This window comes from Trematomus bernacchii, unplaced genomic scaffold (assembly GCF_902827165.1).
Source record: "Trematomus bernacchii unplaced genomic scaffold, fTreBer1.1, whole genome shotgun sequence".
Lineage (NCBI taxonomy): Eukaryota > Metazoa > Chordata > Actinopteri > Perciformes > Nototheniidae > Trematomus > Trematomus bernacchii.
In genome coordinates this window covers 6536943-6556021 of record NW_022987720.1, presented here as the reverse complement: position 1 = coordinate 6556021, position 19079 = coordinate 6536943, and the positions used below count along the sequence as shown (strand labels likewise).

The following is a 19079-nucleotide window of genomic DNA, read 5'->3' as shown; positions in this document are numbered from 1 at the left end:
ATGTCATGCTTTTCCGGTTATTACCCGTCCCTTTGTGTGTTATGAAGGTTTTTATGCATGTAAACGGTCTGCAGAGTAAAAAAACCTCAAAGTACACCCTGTAGCGAGTAAAACTCTAACACAGTCTATGCTGCCCCAAAACGCCTCGTTGGAGATTTCTCATTTTCTTCCTGGGTACTCTGACGTGGGAATACCCAGAGGCCACACCCTCTGCCAGCATTTCACGAAACAAAGCTTCCCAAACCTTTCAGCGATTCATGCCGGATATGTACAGCGTAGGGCACTGTCGAACGATGCTGTTCCTACTTTGTTTGGACCAGCGAGAGATTCGGGTACACAACCTGTAAGTATTCATTGTTGTTTGTGTATTTATGATGTTTAAAACAAACAAGGTATCTACCACGACTGTTTAAATGGGTAAACGTTTTTCGGAAGCCTGTCTGCTCCTCGCAGCAGATCGCAGCAACAAGCCTCTCAACGTCCCGACCAATCAGAGCACACTGGGCTCACAGGGAGGGGGGGGCAGGAGCTCCAACAAACCGTTTAAGACAGAGAGTGAATACCGATGAATACACATACTTTACAGAGATGCTGTATGAGAAACCAATGTGAGTTTGGAAAATTGCACAGTATAAATCTATTTTAGTATACCTCAACAATGGAATTATGATCAGTAGAAATGGCCATGACATGGCACCTTTAAACTTTCTATGGGTTTTTGTTGTTTCTATACAATTTGTGATGTAGCTTTGTTTTTGTTGGTTGATATTTTGGTCTGTTTTGATTTGGCTGGTGTTGTGTTGCAGAGGCTTTTTGGTGCCTGTTAGGTTGTCCAGACAGAGTTTCATGACCAGCTGGCTGAGGATGGATTTATCTGGATTTAGCTTGAAGCACATGTCTGCCTGATGGTATGGGGATCACTCTTTTTTATGTTATTGTAATTCATGCTTTTGTATTTTAAATAAGAGGTGAAATTGGTAGGACATATACTGTATTTGGTCACATTTTGGTAAGAATCCAATATGGTATTAAGTGAAATAATTGTGATCTTTGATAAATCTAAAGTATTTTATTCTTAGTATTGCAAAACGTTTCCCCCAGGTTTCAATTTTTTTTACAGATACCACTGTAATTATTTAGGTTGTATTTAAATACAATTGTATTAATAAGTTCAGTTATATGTAATGTTTGAGTGTAGGTATAGGTCAGAATTTTTGATCATGTAATTTAAGATCCTCTCAAAACCACAGGCCTTTTAAACTTTCAGGGATTGGATGCTGTTCATTAGCTTTTCACTCCTTGCTCTGTCATTGACATATCTTATTATGTATTACTCATACTAATTATTATATAATTATTGTACAATACTACACGTTTTTCATTTGGTGAGTAATTTATTTTGGATTCATTGTTCTTTGGAATATTGTTTTATAATTCAATAAGATAATCATTCGAAATGCTTCTGTTTTATAAAAAGAAATGTCCAATAGATCTTGCTCTTGTTTGGTTTTGATTACTAAACTTTTGCCAGAAATTGTTTGACTTGGTGTCTTGTTCTTTTTTATGTTTTTAGATGGTGTTTGTATTGTTTTAAGGTGTTTTAGTAATGGTTATTTGATTCTCAATGTTTCTCATTTGATAAACTTCTTTGAGTATTTCTTGTATTGTTGTAATAATTGTCAAACTATTGTTACTATCTAATTGAATCAGCTTATTGGTCAGTCTTGCAGAAACTCAGTTTTCAGTCAAAACTAAAAATCAAGTCTAGAATCATGATGCTAAAATATTCAGTGAGATTCATTTCAATTCACAAAACAAGCAATCAGACATTTACAGATTGGATTAATGTTTTTTATTGATGTTTTTCACTCTTTGCAGGAAGGAAAGTTTCAGTAAAATGTTACATTTTCAATGTTTGTACACAACAAACCATCCAACTTAAAATGAAAAACAGGTGTTACTGTTGAACTCATTGTTATAAATATGGTTAACGAGTAAATTGTCCATACTCCTTCTGGAACATGTTTTGAACAGATGATAGTGTTTCATATAGACTTAGGACTCAGTATGTGAGGGTTCCTCAATGCTTAAAGGGAAATGGAAGGTCAACCTCAAGCCTTCCTTCACTAACTTTTATGTATGCTTGAGCGTCCGCTGAAGCTTGCTGCAGGAAACCATTAACAGTGGTATTGAACTGCTCCACTACATGAACAAACATGTCGATAATGTACTCAACTGAGTGGTTGAGCTGCTCAATATTTAAGGCAGAGATGTGGTCAACAACATTCTTTAAGGCTGTGACGAAGTTGACATAAGTGAGATTGATGTAGACTAATACTGTATCTAAATAGTCAGACTTGACAGAGTCAACAAACTCCTGAGATTTCTCAACAATAGCCTTAAGGGTCTCACCAATCTTCTCTAGCATTGTGTCAACACTCTCCATATGTTTCACAAAGTCCACCAGTTCGGCAAAGATGGTCTTGAAAGTTGTTTTAACCTGATCCAGGATCTGGCCTCCAGTGATTGCATCACCGACTGGCATGCGCATTTTCACACTGCTGATCTGCTCAACAAAGGCGTTAAAGGAGACCTCAATGTTTTCATAGATAATCTGGAGGGTAGAATCTAGCATAGCAGCAATGCTGCTGGTCAGCTTCTTGAGGATTTCAGGGAGGGTGGTCATCTCATCAGACCCAGACAGTTTGAACTGGGTTTCCTTCAAGACCTTGACGACAGCATCAATAAATACCTGGACAGTCTTCTGGTACTGGACAATGATGTTCCTGAAGAAGATTGACAGCTGGCTCATTTGTGAGCCATAGTTGATTGCAGCTTCATAGGCCTCACTGATGCGGTTAACAACAGAGTTCCTTAACTCTTCCATGTAGCTTGTGATCTGGTACTTGTCAGCAAACATAGTGAATGCAGAGATGATGGAAGGGATTCTGGTCTTGAGTTCAGAGAGTACGATTTTGGGTGCCTCCATGTTGTAGGCGATCTGCAGGTTCATCTTATCAGCGTCCATTGAGGATGATCTGATAACTAGGACTTCGACATCATCCTCCGGGGCAGACTGTTTAATGGAAGGAAATTACATATTTTAGCTATGTTTTAAATGTTGGCATTCATTTTCCATGTCAAAAAGGTAATGTTAATGATACTTACAGGATAACGACCATAGACTCTTGCACTCATCTGAGATGGGACTCTGCCATTGAACTGAATGCCCATGAACCCGGTTGAAGGGGTAGATACCGATGCACTGATGCCATCTTTGCCAGCAGCGTAACGAAGGTTTGCATCAGTGAATGTAGGACTGGTTATGTCCACGTTCAGGGTGTGGTGAGAGTTACTGAAAGAGAGATAAAGCATTTCAAATAAAAAGCCACCATTTATTTTTGACCTGGTATCATGAAAACAATCAATCTGATTTATACACATTGGAAAGAAGAAAAAAGATTGAATATTTACCTGTCATCAGCCTGGCGCTTTCTCCTAAAATGTGAAGAAAAGGAGTTAAATGCTTTAAACCTTGAATATCAGAAGTAATTATTCCAAATATGTTGTGAAACAAAGACAACATTTTACCTCAAGGCTTGGGTAATGGCATGGTTTACATCCATGTTCATGTCAGCGTGTGTCAGAACAACTTTGCTGACCATGTTCAGAGCCTCATTTTCAAAGTTGACAGTAATAGAACCTAGTGAAATAAATATTTTGTTATTTGGAGCTCAACAATGTTTGCAACACAAAACAGATACAAGTAATAAGGAATTTAAATCAACTCACCATCCATGTCATAGTCCAACAGCACAATGACAGAGGTGGCAGAGGACTTTAGGGTGACTTTGAAGACAGGACCATCACCCTCTACTTCAGCTGCCACGTTTGTGGTGTACAGTGGGCTCACAAATTTGCCATTGGTAGAGATCTTCTGCTTGGCGGCTGTCACCCTCAGCAACAGTTTTCCCAAAGATGGTGAGGTCCCCCAGGGTGTTTGGCTGAGACATATCAATCTCAATATCAGCAGTCAAGGAAGAAGCTGGGGCAAGATCAATGGTAGCCTGGACCACATGCTTCCCATTGGTGCTAAAACTGAGCAAGTTTGCCTCGTTGTTGCCAGTATACTTCAGCACTGCATAGACACGACTCAGGGAGGCTTCAACAGCAAGATTCTCATTTACATCCATTTCAATGACTTTGGTGGTACCTTGGTTGAGCTTAGCATCAGCAATAATCTTGGAGGTGGAGCGTAAACCATCATTATTCAGATACAAATTGAAGTCATTATCCAGGAGTCCCAAAAGGATATAGTCCTCACGCACTGTGCCATCCATGTTGGCCTTGTTTGTTGACTCCATGGAAACCTCCAAAAAGCTTCCCTCCAGCTTCAGACTATGGTCTACCTCTGCCTTTCCAACAGCCTTGATCAGAGGGAGGTTGAAATCACCTGTCATCCTGAAGGTGGAGACAGCATTTGCATTGGTTTTGGTGTCTGCAACCAAATGTTGGTTTGCCTCAAGGTTGAGTATTGGCAGGGCAATCTTTGCAACAGTAGACACAGAGACAGCTGTTTCAAAGGTCTCAGTACTCATGCTGATGGTGCTGTCATGGGTGCCTTCAATGTGAGAATTTTCAAGGGACAGGGAATTGGCCAACTTGATTCCTCTCCTGGTAGTCAGACTGGTGGTTCCATCGAGTTTGGCTGTAAGACCCTCAAACACAGAGGCTGTGGTAGCTCCCAGACGGAACACAAGATCTTCTTCCGCATAAAGTCCAGCGTTAACATTCAGATTTAATATGGCAGACTTGACAGACAGCTCTGTGATCAGGTTACCAACAGAGGGAATCTGGATCAGACCCATCATATCAACAAGGGGGGTAGCCTCACTTTTATGGTAAACAATCTTGGCATCCACATCCACAGTTTGCTCAGTTGTAGTCAAAATGTTGTTCAATCCAGTCTGCTCATACAGATTCAGATCAGTGATTTCTGGTGTACGGAAGTCAACGAATGGCAGGTCAAACTCAGGAATGCTGATGGGGGATGACAGGAAGTCAAGTTTGGCCTCACTTTCCATGGCAACAAAGATTCCAGCATCATGTGGATTATTGTCAACAGTGTAATTGTAGGATATTTTGTACTGATTAAGACGAACCAGAGCTACTGTGTTAATCTTTTGGCTGTTAGGTTTTAAGGTGGCTGAGTAATCATTCTGCAGATCTATCTTAGCAATCAGACTTTCAAAAATGTTGACCTTGGCATTTCCTTTGTTTTGGAAATCAAAGATGAGCTCAACAGGACGGACTACAATGTTGATTCCATTGGACAGGACTCCACTGATTTCGCCATACAGTTCTGTGTCATGGTTTGCTTTCAGCTCAGCCTTCAAATCATAAAGGTTTACATGTCCAGATGCCACCATCAGACTGTTCTTGATGATTGGTGCCTCTGCCTCATTGCGGACATTAAACTTGAAGAAGGAAAGGGTGCCAGATTCAGCAGTAATTTGCTGTTTCATTTTTAAGATGGTAGAGTCTGTGTCACCGGAGAAAGTTAGAGTGACAGTGCTGGGATTGATTGTCAGTTGCAAGTTGCTCTTGTGGGTGCCATCATTAGCATTGATTTTACCAGTTCCTGAATTGTCCACTGTTAGAGTGAGGGTGTACCCAACTTGGCGGGCAACTGCTTTCTGGGTAACTGTTGCTTCACTCGTGACCCTGACAATTGGGATGTCCACAACATGATTGTAAGTTGTATCCACAGAGGCAGACATTCCTTCTTCCATAGCAATAAAGGCTGTGTTCATAAAGTCAGCTGTGTAAGGTGTAGTGATAACCTTAATTGTGGTTTTGCCCTGGGCCTGGGCTGATTGGCCATAGAGAGTTACAGATGCCTGATGTTCAACTCCAAGATTAACATGGCTGAACTTAAGTGTCTCTGCAAGGACAACACGACTCATTTCTGCGATTTCCAAACGAGCAGTGGAGTCTAGTTTGTAATTAAGAATTTCAAAACTTGGAGATGTGGCAAGGGAAGTAAGGAATCCAGTGAATTGAGGTGTCATTTCACTCTCAGTGGAGTTCTGGAACTCAGCAGAAGTCTTGACGGTGTAGATGGGAGTTTGGAATTTGATCTCACCATAGAGTTTACCGAAGCATGGGACCATAATCTGAGTTGGAATGGTTGGCAATGTGATCTCAGGAAGCTGGAGAGACTTAACAAGCTTTTCTACAGGAACCTGGGGAATGGTAGGGAATGAGATCTCAGGAAGACTGATTTCCGGGAAGGACATCTCAGGCATGGAAGGAAGGTAGTTCATGGTCAGGTCTCCAAAGAAAGCATCCACATCAATCATTTTGATCTCAAAGTTTCCAATGAATTCAATAAGTTCAATGATTCTCTGCTTGATGTCCTCAAAGGAAATAGTGGTTGCGTGTACGGTATAAAGTCCCAGGATAGTGAATTCTGGGATGTCAAGCTGTGTTGGGATTTCAAACTGTCCAAGTTTATCCATGCTGAGCATTACAGAGGGCACAACAAGATCAGTGAGAGGAAGGGTGAAGGTTGGAATATTCAACTCAGCTTTCTTAAGTTCAACAATGAGTCCCTCAACAATCTGCTGAATCTCATTGATGATTTTTTGTTCAGGTGCCATGTTCTTAATCATCTCAACCATACTGGTTAACAACTCAGTGACCTTGGCGATGGCCCTAGTGTAGTATTTGCTCACAAAGTCCAGATAAGTGGTAATCGCAGCATTGACATTCAGATTTGTAATTTCTTCTTTAATGAACTCAGCCAAGGGCTTAATGATGTCCAGCACAAACTTATCAATTACATCTTTAACAGATGTAATCATTTCTGCAACTTTGATCTCTCTCAGGCTTTCCACAAATCCTCTGAATGATGAAAGAACAAGGTTGACAAAGTCTCTTGTTGCTTCAAGTTTCTGGGGGATTTCAAGAGCTCCGATCAGCTCATTGATGTAAACAGTGTACTCAGCAATAACTTGATTGGCATGATCCACAAAGTCATTATACTCCAATGACCTGAGCTTTTGCACAATAGTTTCAATATGCATATTCAGCTGTTGAATGATATCCTCAACGTGAGTTGTTTTCAAGTAGTTGATGGCATCCTGGAAGACTTGCACAAGTTTGGTAGGAATGTCTGCGTCCTTCACCTTGTTGACTACAGCACTGATTGTTTCCTCAATTTTCAACTGATGGATGAACTCAACAGCCTTTTCCAAGACAGCCTGGACCTTTTTGTCAACCTCAAACTTTACAATCAGCTCCCTCATCTTGGCATATAAATTGTTGATCTTTCCTAGGATGTCAAGATCCTGAATAATTTCCTTAACAGAAAATACAATTTCATTGAAAATCTCAGTAGGAATCTGACTCACAAGTGCATCAATGTAAGCTTTGAATTCGATTGATGAAATGTAATCCTTCAGCTCAACAACACATTTTTGCATGTCGAAGGTCTCAATCATTTGTTTCACATCACTCATGATTGTCTGTAGTTTAGCCTTGACTTCATATTTGGAATCCAAATCCTGCAGGAATGAGATGCTACTGCCCGTGAGTTTTTCCAAGTCGATCTGCTGGATCAGCTCCCTCATGGTATCAATCACATGCAAAACCATTGCCTGGATGTCATACTCCTCATTAATGGCATGCAGCTGTTCCTGGATCTTATGGATGAGGGTCTCGGGCAGATTGCCACTAACAATAATGTCTTTCAGCATACCAGCAAAGTGGTGGATGTAAACTGACAGATCAGCCAGAAGATTCTCAACAGTAACCTTCAGGTTTGTCAAAGAGGCTTCCACGTCCTCCATGGAGATGACATATTCTTGGGTTAAATCATCAAAATACTGCTTCATCTGAGTGACCTTGCCTTCTACATTTAGTTGAGAAACAAAGTCACTTACATACTGGGGAAGAGCCTCAAGTTTAGCCTTTATCTCCTCATTGTTGATGTAGTCTTGCAGTGCCTCTACCACACGCACAACAACAACCTTGACACTTTCCAAGAATGCAGGGAGAGTTTCAAGTAAAGGAAACAGAATTATTTGACATTCTGTGATCTTGTCATACTTGAGGAAGGAAGAGATGGTGAATTCCTGGTTCTCTGTGGACTCCGCATTGAACATGTTTGTGAGGAAAGTGCCAGAAACCTCAATTCCAGTTCTCTCAGCAGTGTTGTAAACACTCATGTCCTGGTTAAAAGCGTGTTCATTCAATTTAGACTTCATTCTAAAACTGGTCTTCTGCTCTTGGGGTGACAGAACGGTATCCATCTTGTTGTCTAATGTGGTCTCAAGAGCAAAACCGTTATCTAGCTGCTGGTTTACTGATGCTCTGCATTCATGTGAGCTAGCAAAAGCCAGGGGTTGTGCTTTAAGGAGGAACTTGCCATAGAGCTGGGCACTATGCTTTCCATACATGGTCATGTCTCCATCAGCATTGAAGATTGCATCAAGGTTGAAATCAAAAGGAACAATGCTGCAACGGATGGTGTGATCAAAGCGGAATGGCTGTGAGTTGAAGCGAGCATCGTTGGTAATCCTTGCAGCAAGACCGACAACCTCAAGCTCGGTGTTGTGGCTCATGTGAGTTCCAAAAAGTTTTCCAATGGTGCTGCACTTTGCATTAGCTGTCATATCAGCATAGTTGACCTGATAGGTGTGCTTGATCTCTTCCTCACCATAGATGGCTTTCAGGTTTCCAGTCAGATCCATCTTGTAAAGCTCTGCCTGCAGCTGGGCCTCATTAATGAAGTTGGCAGCCAGAATGTTCAGGTTGTTATTAACATTTGCAGAGGCAGTGTATGGTTTCAGGTTGATGGTGATATCATGAGTGTAAGATGCATACTCACTGGCAGTAGCTTCAGCCTTTGAGTTGAAGTCAAGGCTAGAAAGAGTAATGGTCAAAGTGTTGGCATTATCAACCTTGATGTCACGTATGGCAGCCTTGTTGGCGATGGATAGAGTAGCCGTTGAAGCATCAAGCCCAGCATTGAAGGTGTTTTCCAGGGACAGGGGGCTCTGGAGGGTATTTGTTCCACTTGTGGTCAAACCATCCTTGTTCATTTTAAGAGTAGCCTTATGGATAGCCTCATTCTCAAGGAGCTTTATGGTGGCATCGCTATTCACAGCCAGACCATTGACATCAAGGGAGGCAGTCAGCAGGGAGTAAACACGGTTTTCAGTGTGGTCAGCATTTGTCTCCATTCTCATTACAACTTCACCAGCACCAGCAGAGGCTTCAGCTTGGTTGTGGATCTTCATGCCAAGAACAACAGCATTTGCATCACATTTCAGTGACAGCTTGCTGTCTTTGAAGGAAAGCTCAGCAACATGGGTCAAGTGGTCTTCAAAGGCATTGGTGTTAGACACAACTGAGAGTTCACCATTGGCAAGCATTGCTGCAATTGTATTCTGGGCCTTGACAAGTGTGGAGTCAAGCTGAACCGTAGAATCGATCTTTGCTTCTTGCTTGAATGGGAAGATGGCAAATGACTGGGTTGAAATGGTCTTGCCATACACTGGTCCAGCAGTGAAGTCTCCCTTAAAGTCGCTATGGGCAGAGATTTCTTCAGCGTTCATTCCTGTTGTGCCATCGTGGCCTAGGATGAAATGAACACCAAGTGGGCTTTTGGCTTCAATCTTGCTGCTTGATTTCAGGTTAAGTTTGTCTGTGAAGGTTGCTTCTTCAGTGATAACAACAGTGGCTTCAAGGAATTTATGAGCCAAAGAGCTTTCCAAATGGGCCTTGATGGAATCAGTAGTGGCCAACACTCCAGAGCCTAAATAAAAAACAAAAGGAAAAAATGATGATTTAAAGATGAATAGCTATTGATTATTTCATTAGGGAACATTGTAACTGAAATCTAGAACGTTTTACTTTGTATACATCATTGGAAGTTGAAGACGAACTGAACACTCCTCAACCAAGAGTAAACAGCACTTAATTGTAATGTTGAGTTAATGATAGCCATATAACAAATTAGAAATCATGAATGACATTCACTTTTAATTACCTGTCATCGTAAATGAGAGGATGTCAACTGGGGAGGTTCCTCTCACATCAAACTTAGCAGAGTAGCTTGGTGTATCAACAATATCTTTGCCGGCAGCCATTGAGGCCTCCATTTCATATAGGTTGCTTTTCATCAAAGTTGAAATCTCAGCTTTGCCAAAAAGAGGAATGGACAGAGTAAAGCTCTCAGGAACAACAAGCTCTGGGATGGGAATTTCCATGGACACAATCTCCAGTCCAAACTGGGGTAGTGACACGCTCGGTGTGGTCAAGGCTGGTGGGAAGTGAAGTTCTTCTGTTGACTTTCCTCCAAGAGGGAGAGGGATAGCAATGCTGAAGTGCTCATTGTTGAAGTGGTAGACAGCCTTTCCCTCGCTGTTATAAAGAAAAACGTAAAGTGCATTAATGTTTTGGGAAAAAACGATAATTTAAACATTTACCTTGTAGTTTTTCACACTTACGTCTTGAGGAACAGTGTCTCTGGCAGGGAAATCTCAGGCATATCAGGCACTCTGAAGTCCTTAATGTAATGGAATTCATCACCATGCTTTTCCATGTAGTTGTTTGTTTCCTAAAAAAGTGACAATCAGTCTTTTATTCATGACCAACCATTTAACAAATAGCAATGTAAATAAGTGTTAAATCCGAGATTCATACCTCTGCAAATTTATTGAAGATCTGACGGACTTTCATTTCAGTATGCCCCACCTGCATGTCAAGAAGTTGGTTGCCATACATATCTACCATATCAGCCATTGGCAAGCTGGTTGTCTCAGTGTTCACATCAGACTTGAACTCAACCTCAAACTTGCTGGCATCTGTAAATATAGAGAACAATATATTAAATCCAGAGAAATTAGGAAATATTTCTCTAATCCTAAAATTTGAATCATTCTGGGAGTAAAAGTATGCTAGCAAACAAACCAACACTTTGCTCACGTTTACCAACAATTCTAACACTGTCAGATGTAGCTACATTTAGGATGTGAAACTGGTTTATATGCTACTGTCTAAGAAGTAAATCACTTTTAACATGTCTTATGTCATAGTCTGAAAAAAGGGCCCTTTGAAAGTAACATTACCATATTTCATTGCGATTTTCTGCTCGGATTTGGCAGCCATAACCTTGATTTCACTTTTAAGTTCCAACTCCAATTCCTCATCACGTTTCATGTTAGCTGTGAAAGTGGCATCAGCATTGATTGAGGGGACAAGAAGTTGGACTTGCAGCATAGCCTCCTTCATCTCTTTCAAACTGAAAGAAAGGACACAGAGTTAGCTTAATCTCAAGGATGAGGGTGAAATATATGTCATTTTATGAGCATTTATGTTGTTTTTCTTACTTGGCACGGCCAACCAGAGAGAGCTGAGGGATGTTCTTGTTTATGAGGTCAAGAGAAATGGAGTGAGTTCCTTTGCCCTTGGTGTTTCCATCGACAACACCCAGCCTGAGTCCAGCCTCCACATCGTAGTCTGGGATCTGGATGTCAGCTGTGATGACATTCTTTCTCCTGTTATATTTCATGATCGCTCTGGCCTCAGTGGGCTCTGCACCTGATGTTGAAAAACCAAAAGGTTAATATATATTAACTGCACTTAATGTGGGTTTTTTCAAATTGAGCTATTGATAAGCCCTAAAGATCCTTCAATATTTGCCCCTACCTTCAGCCCTCAGAACAAACTTCACAGAGTCGACCTTCTGCCGTCCCTCTTCTCCCTCTCTCAGAAGCTCGTAGGCAATGGTGGCTGTGTACTCAGTGACTTCACCAGTGGGGTGGAGCTCCACGGCAAATCTGTTTAGATAATTCAGTTAATTAATCAATATTGTTAGGTAACTTAAACAAAAGACAATGATGTGCCGGTGGTTTAGAAAGTCTTGCTTACTTGCTGTCTCCTGTGATGGGGAAGAAGGGGGCTGTCTCGTGAGAGAAAGCATCGGTGTACTGAAGATCAGTGCAGTATTTCATTCCAGCAAAGAAGGGAGTGCATTCGCTAACATCAACCTTGTCCATCACCATAGGGGGGATGGTCTTCACCTCTGATCCAGTCACTGCCACCAAGGTGTTTCTATATGTTAAGGGTAGATAAGTTAGAATACAACTTAGAAAAAAATAAATTGAAGATTGAAGATCCCTCTCATTATTCTAATGCAGCCTTTATTACAGACACAAAAAAAGAGTTGCACTTAAGCTACAAATACAGCTGCTTTCCATCTTGTTAAACAACATTGTCCCCTTTAAAATGTTGTACATACAGGTATACATATTGTTGCTGCTTTCCAAGCAGAGTTGCAAGGCATTTTTTTCCTGTTACTTACGTCATTTTGATGAGCTTTGTAGGACGTGTTGGAGCAGGGATGGTCAGCTTCACATTGTCACTTTCCATGGAGATCTTTGCACTAAGCCCACTTTCGTGGAAAATGTTGGTATGCATCTCTAAACCAGAGTTGATATATTCAGGGATGTGGGAGCCAATCTGTGATACAAACTCAATGCCGGCGGAGGGCATGAAGGTCACTTCGCTCTGTGTGGGCAAATAGGAGAAAGGAGAAGACCTTTGGTGATCGGGTTTATCATAAAAATAAATACTTGTGTCATTATAACACATTTATGAATAATTACCATGTCACGGGCAATCTGAAGACCACCCTTGATGCCGGGGGTGAAAGTTCCAGACATTGTAATCCTCAGGGGCACACCAGTGGCAGTCGGCAGGAAGAATTCATTATCCATGAAGATGTAGTGGGCAAAGATTGTGTTGTCAGCCTTGGTCATCAGTGCCTTCATGATCTGTGGCAAATACAAATACACATTAGACATTTTAATAATTTACAAGGAACTTACAATGAATGCACTGTTTCTACTATGCTCTTTAAAGAAATGTCCTTACATCAGTTGGGAACATTTTGAACATGCTGTCAACCATCATGGCAGCAGAGTAGGCCAGCTCCTCCATTTCATTGGTCTTCAGATATCCCAGCTCATTACCCAACAGCCTCAGGTAAACCATCGCCTCGGGAGACTGTGCTGTCTTCATTTCATTTACGAGTTTGTTGAGGTTGCGTCCAATCTCCCTCATCAGGTTCTGTGATGCCTAAACAGAAAAGTCCATACTATATTACTTAATTCATTGCAGTTGGTATAAATCAAAATAAATTATCACTAATAACATCATTTATACTTTTGATATAAAAACTATTTTTCTAAATACCTGTCTCTTCTTCCTGTCCTTCTTCAGAGCAGGGAGCATGTTCTGCAAGATCTCATTGACTCTGAGTGGCATGTTTTCAGAGACAAAGTACATTGTCTCCAGGGCAGTGTCGGGGAAGAATCCATTCTTTCCAAACAGGGCTTCCACAGTTGGCTCAAATCCATTGCCCTCCATACCAACCTGTTAGGGTGAAGAACATTATGACATGACACACTTACAGTCCTCAGAACATTTTGTTCCTAGTTTATGGAAAAACACAGCTCAAAAGGTTTACCTCCATCATGTCGATGTCATAGCCGAATGCCTTCAGAGTCATTTCAAGCATGACCTCCTTGGGCAAGTAGCTGCTACCCTCAAAGAACATGTTGCCTTCCACAGATCCAATCTTGTAGTTGCGAGAGAACTTGGTGGGGTCCATAGGTGCCCCGACCTCATTGCCCTGAAGTGCAGCAAGGATCTTCTGTCTCAGTCTGAAGGACAGAAAACAAATATTACAGTTAAATATCTGATAATGATAAAATGGGGAAATATACTAACCATGTTGTACAACAACAAATGTATGACATTTGAATATAAATCTGAAACTGCTTTTCACTTACTCTTGGGTTGCTGGCTCAGTTGAGGACAAAATGTTGGTAATGTGGGAGATCACAAAGCTCTTGACTTGTTGGTCCTGCTCATTGGGCAGGGCATCAGCCAGCTGGGCCAGTTCAGTGGGCTGGGGGTCTTTCATGAGTACCAGATATGCAGCAATACGCTTTTGCATTGGGCTTGCGCCATCCAAAAGCACTTGCATGAGAATCTCTCTGCCCTGTGAAAGATAGACATCAATATAATTAGTAAAAGGTAGAAATAATTATTTAGACGTTTTGTCAAACCTTTGAATGAATTTGACTTGCCTCCTCTGGGACGGGAGTCAGTCTGAAGGCCTGGATGGCAGCCTGCTGCACAGCCAGGGAAGCATCAGGTTGGTTCACACACTGGATCACAGCAGATCTGAGTGCAGGACCAGCAGCTCCCATAGCTGCTGCCATGTTTCCAATAACCTGTAATCAAAGGACATATTAGTTTTGTGCTCATTGGTGTTTTATGTTATTTTGCTTTTGATCTGTAGCAAATGTTACCCACTCTCAATGTCAAGAAAGTGTTGTCCTTGTCACCAGAACAGTCACCCAACTGGGAACCCATGAACTCAGCAACAGCGAAAATCTCAGGGATCAGTTTGCCTTCAGCTTTGTAAAACCTGGTCAGAAACGAAATACATAATATTATAATTCAAAGCTTGCTTCTCCTAATAATCAAAAGAGGGAACATGTTTGCTGAAACATTATTCAGTGATTGAATACAGAATAAAGGGGGGTTAACTTCACTTACCTCTTTACAACATTGCTCAGGGCGTACATGATGGGCTTGCTGGGCTTGTATTTGGCCATCTCGAGCATGTCATTGATCAGGAGGGCAGAGGGATTGGACACCAGTCCCATAGCAAAAACACCGGCATCAACCTCGAGTGAGGAAGTGTCAAAGGTCCTGAAGATCTGCATGATGGCACTGCTGCACTCAGGGGTTCCACACTGGGCCAAAACCTGGTAGGTCAGGGCACTGGACACTTCAAGAGCTTCTGGAATGGCGGGACTCAGGGTCTCGGTCTTCATTCCACGGACCATACTGACAAGCACGTGGAAGAGGTGGGCTCTCTTTTCACCATCAGTCTCGGGCAGAGAGGCCAGTTCTCTCAGGAGGTTTAGACCTGCATCTTTATCCTGGATAGCACTCTTGTCCTCGACAGCGTCCATGTGAAGACCCTTCACAATGCCACCTGTGAAACAAAAGCAACATAATTATAATGTTACCGTACGTTTTTTTTGATCAATCAAATGTATTTGGAAAGAATACACATTAAACAAAGGACTTACTGTGGTCAAAGACTCTTTCATTGCTAGGAGAGACCTGAACCAGAGTCAGTTCTTGCTTTCCAACGTTGGTAATTCCATGTTCTCCACTGGTGAAAGAAAAACACATGCTTAACAATACTGTTGACCTCTTGTACAAGACATATCAGTATGTCACTTATATGACAAAACACTTTTAAGAGTCTAATATGAGGTTAAACTTACTTGTGAGAGAAGGGAATGAGGATGTGGTTTTCAATGCATGAGCCAGAGGTCATGTGTTTGTCCGCATTGTCAAACTTGTAGTTGCAGGCCTGTGAGCTTCTGACCAGCTGGGCAAGAGGATAGTGCTGAAAAAAAGATCATATTAATGCAGTGAATTAATCAAAGTTAAGTTGAATAGTATCCTCCCACATACCACTTCAATTAAATATACTTAATTCATGAATGTAATTGATTTCCTGAAAGGTTCATTTTGCTACCTCAGTTAATTGGATATCTTACCATGCCAGAGATAAGTGCCAGTGGGCTGGTGTGGTCTCTCAGTGGGACAAATTTGTCACATCTGGACAGGTCCCTGTTGAGGCTGATGTCAGTTGCGATGTCCTCTCTTGCGTTGACTGTGGATTGGGTCTTGCACTTGCCATGGATGGTGGGCTGAAATAGATGATTAGAGATTTTTTGTATGTACTACAGGCAGTTTTTTTTAATCGTAAATACAAACATGATATACTTTTGAAGGTGCTACTAAAATATGCAAATTTCAAAGCATTCTTTCATGAATGTACCATGTTCTTGTTCTTGTCTTCTTCCAGCAGAGGCACAGCCAGGGCGGAAATGATTCCCCTTTTGATGTTCAGGATGGTAATTGTCTCACCTTCCTCGGTGTACAGTTTGACATCGTAAACTCCCTCAACCACAACCTTCAGAGGATATCTGCAGAAAATTTGTGAGACTTTCACTATTAAGTCTTATGGCAAATGTGGTTCATTTCATTAGGTATTTATATGCCACTGGATTCACTGGAGACGTTTCTATGTAACTCACCTCTCCATTTCAGCAGCAAAGGCATCAGAGCTGGCTGCAGGAGCGAACACAGGGTTGCCCTCTGTGTCCATATCAACCACCTCACTCAGGCTACAGCCAGTGGTGCGGACGATGAAACTACAAGACTGAGGTACTTCAATCGAAACCTGTTTTAAAAGATCATTTTAGCATCTATATATAGTGTATACAGAAAATGATCTACATTAAATAGACCTAAATAAATGATGATAAAATGTAGCTGCTAAAGCACTGTATCATGTACCTTGCAAGTTGCTTTGGGTCCATTCCTGAGATGTGAAGCACCATTGATAGCGTTCAAGGACTCGGCTTCGTAAATGTATTCATACTTGTGGGAGGTTTTGTACCTTTGGTTTACTGAGTAAAAAGTAATTATTTCATTATTACATTTCAGTACTTTACAGTCAGAAAGCAGTTTGCCTTAGCAAATCAGCCATAGTTTAAAAAAGTCCAGTATGGATAAGACATTATCAAGTGTTTTACTCCCCAAAAATATCTATATGCATGTGCTAGCATCAAAGTTCAGTTTACTGCTGACGATGTATAGTCAGACAGCTGCAGTGCAATTGGCTTTTACATTATGTTCAGGTTGTGTAATTAAAATATGAAAATAAATGAAACTTACTCAGGCAGTTTTCCTGTTCCTCATGGGCATCTGTAAAAAGAACAAGATGAACATTTGATAAAATGTTTGTTTCTTCCTTGAAGAAAACATCTTTACTTTAAAAAGAGATCAGAGTTTCCACTTCGGTTGGTTAGCTTTTAAACTATTACATGCATAGTATCCCCCATTCAAAACAACACAAAGTTATTTAAAAATACTTACAAGACAAAGTAATTGTGATTAGTAGAAGGAAAAGACAGAGCTTTGAGTTCTCCATCATGGGCTCTCTGCAACTCTCCTTTAGACTCCTTGGGTGAGTACTCAGACGAGACTAAAGGCTCAACCTCCTCATCTGCCTTTTGTACCAAAGCTGTTCCGTATTGGGAGGCATGTTGTAATGATATACAGTACTGTTGAAGCTCCAAAGTCCACTCTATACGTATGTGTGGAGGGACAAAGGCAACTAGTTCCATAAGGCTTTCCAATAAAATAATGAATACTCTTAAGGTACATTATCAGATTGAAAAACAACATTCATATCAGGTTATTGCTTAGATTAAATGTAAATGTGAAGAGGTGAGTTTTTCTAATTCTTCACAGTTTTATAAAAGTCTCATTACAGTGAATGCTAAAGAGATACCTTTGTATAGGTTTATTTCAAAACATAAACTGCATCAGCACAATTCAATTGACTATGAAGTTCATCTTTTTGAGATACTCAATCTCATAATGTTGAGGCTTCTATTAATCATTTGTAAAAACCCAATCTTTGTGTTTAACGGACAATATCAAAGTTTAAAACTATACATTGCATAATCCTAAAGTAAACATGCTTATTCTAAAACATCACCCAGAAACTGGAGTTTTGCCCTGTAGCCACTGATAAGGATAACACTGAACAGGTTGTTCTCAAGCATCTTGTAAAGGGGCAGTGGACTACAGTCTCTGACTGCTGTGTAGACATGATGTTGCACACTCATTTAGGGCCTTACATTCTCTGAACTGATTATCTAATTTGGATAAAAACACCCTTATCATAGGCAATATCATAGGCAATATGATGAATACCAAATGATCTGAAAAACCCAGTATTTTGAAAAAGGATTTACATTCCATATTAGTTTATCATATGATACTTTAATAGATAGGGTCCCTTTGCCAAAGGTAAGGACAGTTGTCGATATTGTGCAAGAGCAAAATACTGATTTTGTTTTTTCTTTTGTCTGCGCTTTTGTGCAACAATTAAACTCTTGCAAAACTCAATTTAATAAGTGCTGACAGTTGTTGTTTTGTTTGTGCTCATGTTGCCAGGCAACTTCTCAGTCAAATAACACCCAAAGACAGGCAGACAAGTTAAACTCTTAATAAATAATAATATTTTTCCCAAACTTTGACTTTGATTGATTCTGATTTAGTTGTGGATGAAAATAATTACTTACATAATTTGTGTGTTCAAACACTAGTAATAAACCTAAAGACAGGACTCAAATATCTGATTTGACGGCTGCTCAAAGAAAAACCTTGTTTTTTTAGTAACCCAATTATTGTGAACACCCTCAATATGTAATCCTAGAAGGTTCACCATGTCAAACTGCATTAGTTTAGATATGGACCCACATAATGTATAATGTCACTTTAGTTTAAAAATATCAGTAGACACCACTAGATGGCAGTAGAAATAAGGATCAGTGATCTGTTTGTTCTTTCTCTGTCCTGGAAGGGCAACAGACTACTTTAAGAGGCCCTGTAGATATTCCTTGTAAACAAACCAAAAAAAACATGTACATTCAGTGTTACTCACCAATACTCATTGTGTGTATCCTTCATGTCAAACAAAACATGTCAAGGGTATTTTTGTTTTGGATCATTTTTACTTTAATAAGATTAAATACAAAGCCAACAGTGTATCCTGCAATTCCCTCTTACTCAATACATGTAAAACCTCACAGGACCTCCAATACCTTCGGCTATTCTCTGATCTGCTTAAGAAATGGTTTTTTGGTCTTAATATGCTCTGCTCAATATGGGCCTAATAAGGCAGTAGTACCACAAGAATAGTAAGTCTCCCATAATAACACTTAACAAATATGATCTATTCTTATGTAACAAGACATGAAACTATAAGTGTTAATTGTGTCTAAAATAACTCTATTGCTGGTGAAGCTGTATCACCAGCAAGACAATGCTGGTAGACCAGCATGGTGAAGCTGGTGTACCAGCAAGGTCTCATTATGTTAGCTGGTGAAGTTGGA

General features: G+C 40.6%; 1 protein-coding gene across 1 annotated transcript; it reads right to left on the bottom strand.

Annotated features, from left to right (window-relative positions):
• Positions 1-1841: 1841 nt before the first annotated feature.
• On the bottom strand, positions 1842-19057 carry LOC117492882 (apolipoprotein B-100-like). Its single transcript, XM_034143301.1, is given in 29 exon segments — positions 1842-3076; positions 3169-3355; positions 3475-3498; positions 3592-3703; positions 3793-3955; positions 3957-9823; positions 10058-10431; positions 10518-10627; positions 10714-10874; positions 11139-11311; positions 11400-11610; positions 11719-11849; positions 11941-12123; positions 12374-12579; positions 12678-12845; positions 12946-13149; positions 13267-13446; positions 13541-13736; positions 13866-14077; positions 14166-14312; positions 14395-14509; positions 14641-15085; positions 15183-15268; positions 15384-15508; positions 15663-15815; positions 15947-16094; positions 16206-16351; positions 16468-16619; positions 19000-19057. Coding segments are annotated over 29 exon segments (11433 nt in total). The 3' UTR covers positions 1842-2080.
• Between the last annotated feature and the right edge of the window lie 22 nt (positions 19058-19079).